The sequence below is a fragment of the Rhinopithecus bieti genome, unplaced genomic scaffold (assembly GCF_001698545.2).
Source record: "Rhinopithecus bieti isolate Rb0 unplaced genomic scaffold, ASM169854v2 scaffold_74731, whole genome shotgun sequence".
Classification (NCBI taxonomy): Eukaryota; Metazoa; Chordata; class Mammalia; order Primates; family Cercopithecidae; genus Rhinopithecus; species Rhinopithecus bieti.
The window spans coordinates 4,430-8,730 of NW_016827918.1; the positions used below are offsets into that span (position 1 = coordinate 4,430).

The 4,301-nt window shown below is 37.2% G+C and overlaps 1 protein-coding gene across 1 annotated transcript in view; it reads right to left on the reverse strand.

The window, feature by feature from the left end:
- The window catches only part of LOC108523525 (myomegalin-like), a 22,096-nt gene that overhangs the window by 4,180 nt on the left and 13,615 nt on the right, over positions 1-4,301 (reverse strand). The window contains 7 exon segments of the mRNA XM_017864162.1: positions 707-901; positions 1,835-2,014; positions 2,775-2,872; positions 2,875-2,898; positions 2,901-2,910; positions 3,093-3,206; positions 4,105-4,263. Of these exon segments, the coding sequence (XP_017719651.1) occupies positions 707-901; positions 1,835-2,014; positions 2,775-2,872; positions 2,875-2,898; positions 2,901-2,910; positions 3,093-3,206; positions 4,105-4,263 (780 nt within the window).

Sequence of the window (4,301 nt, forward strand, 5' to 3'; positions counted from 1 at the left end):
AAAAAAAAAAAAAAAAGAAAAAAAAAAGAATTTACTTCTTAAATATTGTGAAATTAATATACCCCATACTATTATGAGATTTATTCTCACCATGACCTCTGAAAAACGCAATCTTTTTTCCCTCTTAAGATAACTCAGATTTTACAAAAACTAAGAGTAAACATGTTGAGTGTAAGTTTTCCCATACCTTGACTGGAAATGCAAAATATCACTCAAGTCTTAATAATTTAGAATCAAAATTAAAACACTCACAACCCCTATGCCTTTCTCTCAAAATGATCAGATTATTAAGGAAAAGAAAATGTATGTAATGAAGTTAATGGATACATGTATTGTTTAGGTACCCTTCCAAATGCAAGGTTTTCAAGAAATTTTTCATACTTTGATGATAAATGTAAAACTGTGGTCTCAGGCCAGGTACAGCAGCTCACACCTACAATGCCAGCAGTTTGGGAAGCCAAGACAGGATGATTGCTTGAGCCCAGGAATTCGAGACCAGCCTGCACAACACAGCGAGACCCCCACCTCTAAATAAGTAAGTAAATAAATGAAACTGTGGTCTAGGTAATAAATAGAAGGAAAGAAACTAACGGAGTTGACTATAAAATATATAAATATACGCACATCAATAGTCTGCAAATGCTTCCTGTTTGCAGACTATAAATGCACTACATGATACTTTTCTGATCTGTGTATTAATCCTTACTTGGCTTTCCTGCTCCCTGGTGCTCATAGACTGAAGCAGGCCTTGAATCTCCATTTCATGTTCCACCACTAGTTTGTTTCGATCACTTAGAAGGTCCTGCAGCATCCTTTCCTTTCGCTGTAGACGCTGGCAGAGCTCCTCTGCTATCTCACTCTGCCCTGGTCCAAGTTTGCACAGCAATGTTGCACTAAGATCCTAATGCAGAAAAGACACTGTAAGTTTCTGGAGGAAAGAACTGCCTTTACTAAATATTAAAGGGCTTATAAGAATCTATCATAGAAAGAGGTGTGAGATTCTTGAGAGTAAGTATCACGTTTTACTTTATTTTGTTTTACCAGATCTAGTACAGGCCTGGAACACAGAAGTCTCTAAATACATGTCCCAGGAATGAATACAAACAATACAGAAAATTATCTCTGGTGGCCACTTACATACATACTGTTTTCTGAAATAAGTCTTTTTCCTATTTGTTCAGGGCATGTAACAATTAACGTTAGATGAGGATAAATGGACACTCAGTTCATTTATTTGTTTTCTCCCCAGTATAACTTTACAGGGGGAAGCGTAAAACGAATTGTTGAAAGGAATACTAAACACTGTATTTGCTATCATAATGATGGTTTCTATTTCTGTACTAACCGCCGGCACATGGTGGAGGAAACGGAGGAGCCATACTGCCTAGGTTGATACTGGATCTGCTACTTATTAGCTATGTTAGCTTGGACAAGTTACTTAGCTTCAGAAGTCTGTTTCCTCCTCTACAAAACAGGGATAATAGAATGTGCCTCATGGCCTTGTGAGGATTCAGCGAGTGAATATCCATTGAGATCTGAAAACAGCACCTGCTCCAGCATGAACACCGTAACTAATAAAGGTTAATAGCTGCCAGATGGAAGAGGCAATGTTTAGGTCTCATTCATTCTCACATAACTTCTTTGAGAAAGTTAATTGCCAACTTAAGTTTCTAGATACGGAAAATAAAAATCCCAGTGAAAGTCAATGACCTGCCCAGGCACAGAATGAAATTAAAGACTTGGGTCACAGGCCTCCCGATCTGAAGAGTCCTAATCCAAGGCTGAGATTACATAATCACTGAACCAACTGCCTTTAAGTTAACTGAAATCTTGCCTCCACTTCTTTGTTCCTATCATGCAGAGATGTCTGTAACTGCTGAATGATACTCTCTTGTTCCTTCTGCCAATGGCTAAATTTGGTTTCAATTTCTTCTTTCAGCCACTGGAGGTTTTGACAGGTAGTAGATAACTGTTCCACTTCCAGGCCTTTGGCCCTCAGGAGACTCTCCATACTCTACAGCCATAAAGAGAGCAATCATCAGTCAAAACGATTACCCCATACTCCTCAGGATAAACAACAAATTACATCCACTTTTAAATAATCTCCCATCAATTTATTTTTATTTGCAAGATGAGAGCATTGATCTAACAATGTCAAGCTAATCTTTTTTTTTTTTTTTTTTTGGTTTTAGAAACTTTTATCTAGTTTGTGGAGAGATTAAATATAGAATATATGATAAAAGGAAGCATTTTGGAGGAAGTGCACTACACTATAAAGGATTTCTCAAAAAAGTGGCAGATAGATACCTAAGCTCTAAAATAAATATGCAAAAGGCCCACAGTAAATATTGATAAACAAGTGTTCTAATTATGGCAATTCATGGACATGTAGATAATATTAAGGTAGAAGACACAATTTAATAGTTGCACCCTGGTAATGCTTCAGTAAAAGTAAGAGAGAGAGAGAGAGAGGACAGTGTGTGTGCATGTGTATTTATGTATGAACAAGAACTGGAAATAAATCAGAACTATGTAAACAGAAATCAATATTCACTGGCTCTCCTCACAAAGTTCATATTACAAAAGAAAGTAGAAGTGCTAAAATCTCTCACTTCCTAATCGACAATGATGGAACTAGTGACTGCTATTTTGGTTTTCTCCCCCCTTATAAAGCAAAATCCCTGGTTTGCAGAAAATGATGGAAGGGGTCGTGCTTCGGGCTTAGAATACAAGTGGGAGAGGAACACCAAGTCAGAGATAGGTTTTGCTCTCACTTGCATAGTAGTTTCATTAGAGGAGAGGACACCTCGCAGTCTCTCTAAGTCATGATCTCGCTCTCTCACAGCAAGACGAAGCTGGCGCAGTTCTTTTCTTTCTCTTCTAGAGCAGAGAATTTTCATCTATAGCCCGCTGCAAGGAAAGGAAGACTCCTAAAGCTCTGTAAGATTTACTATCCTGATCACTCTTATTCCACAAGATGGCAGACTAAAAAACCAAATCCCACAGCAGCAAATTTAAGTAAACACAAATTTCTATAATACCTATGCAGATAGAATAATCCATAGCATAGTGGGCAAAATGATGATACACACCTCCAGAGCAACAGCTTTATCATGTATGCGCTGGCGAAGTTTCTCAAGCAACATTTCATTTGCCTCAAGGGTTTTGTCTGAGTTATCTCGATATTGTAGGAGCTCCCGAAATTCCTGAGACCAAAAAATCGTTTCTTTTATTCTTTTATCCAATATTAACTAAATTGCCAAGTAATTTGTTATTCAGGATAAAAAAAAAACAAGATGTGATCACTCTCCTCAAAAGTAACAAGTTTAGCAGAGATAACAGACATACAAATTGTAAACTATTCTGCAACATACAACAGACACAACACATAGAATTAACTGTTCTGCATCCTACGCTAGCTACCAGGAGAACACAGGATGCACTGCTTAACTCTGCCTGCAGGTGTCAGTAAAGACCTCACAGAAGAGGTAACATTTGTGGAGAGTCTTAATTAAAGGACTGGGATTTCCTAAGTGAAGAAGGCAGAGGACTGTATGCTAGAGAAAAAAAATATGCACACTACGCATACAATGAAAAAATTGTACATTCAGTGAAATGTAGTGGATTCAATGTGACTGAAGCTTAGAGTAGGTGGCAGAACAGATCAGTATTTTCTTAACGCTCCCTTTTCCCCTCAAACTTTCATTCTATCATCAAAATGACTCTGTGGAAGTTTCTGTACAGTTTTTTGTCTTCATCTATTAAACTGAGAGCAGTAGCCAAATCTTTTGTCTTCCCAACACCCAGAAAAGTATGTGACTCACAGAGGTGCTTAATGACTATTTTCTGAATATTAAGTATTTATAAAAGACTTCATAAAAAAACTATTTAAATCAGGGCTCTATGTACTGTTTCTTACACTTGTTAGTAAGCATCGTAATTCACAAATTATATTTTCTATTTATTTTGAATCTTCTTGATTCCCACCTCTCAATGTTTCCCATATAGCAGGGACTCAACACAGGTGGAATAATATCTTAAATTTATATAAACAAATTTCAGAGTTCTATGAGCCCAGTTTTCATTGAAATCATGTAAACTCACCTGAAGCAATTGCTCCTTGTGACTCAGACTATGGTTTAGGTGCTGGATGTTTTGTTCCTGGGTTCGAATCTCATTGTATTTTTCAGCCTCCCGGGCATGAAGCTGTTGGCTCTTATTCTGCAATTCTTCTTGTAGCTGCTGCAAGGCTTTCCGCAATTCCTGAATTAAACATATTACCTTTTTAAAGAGATCTAAAA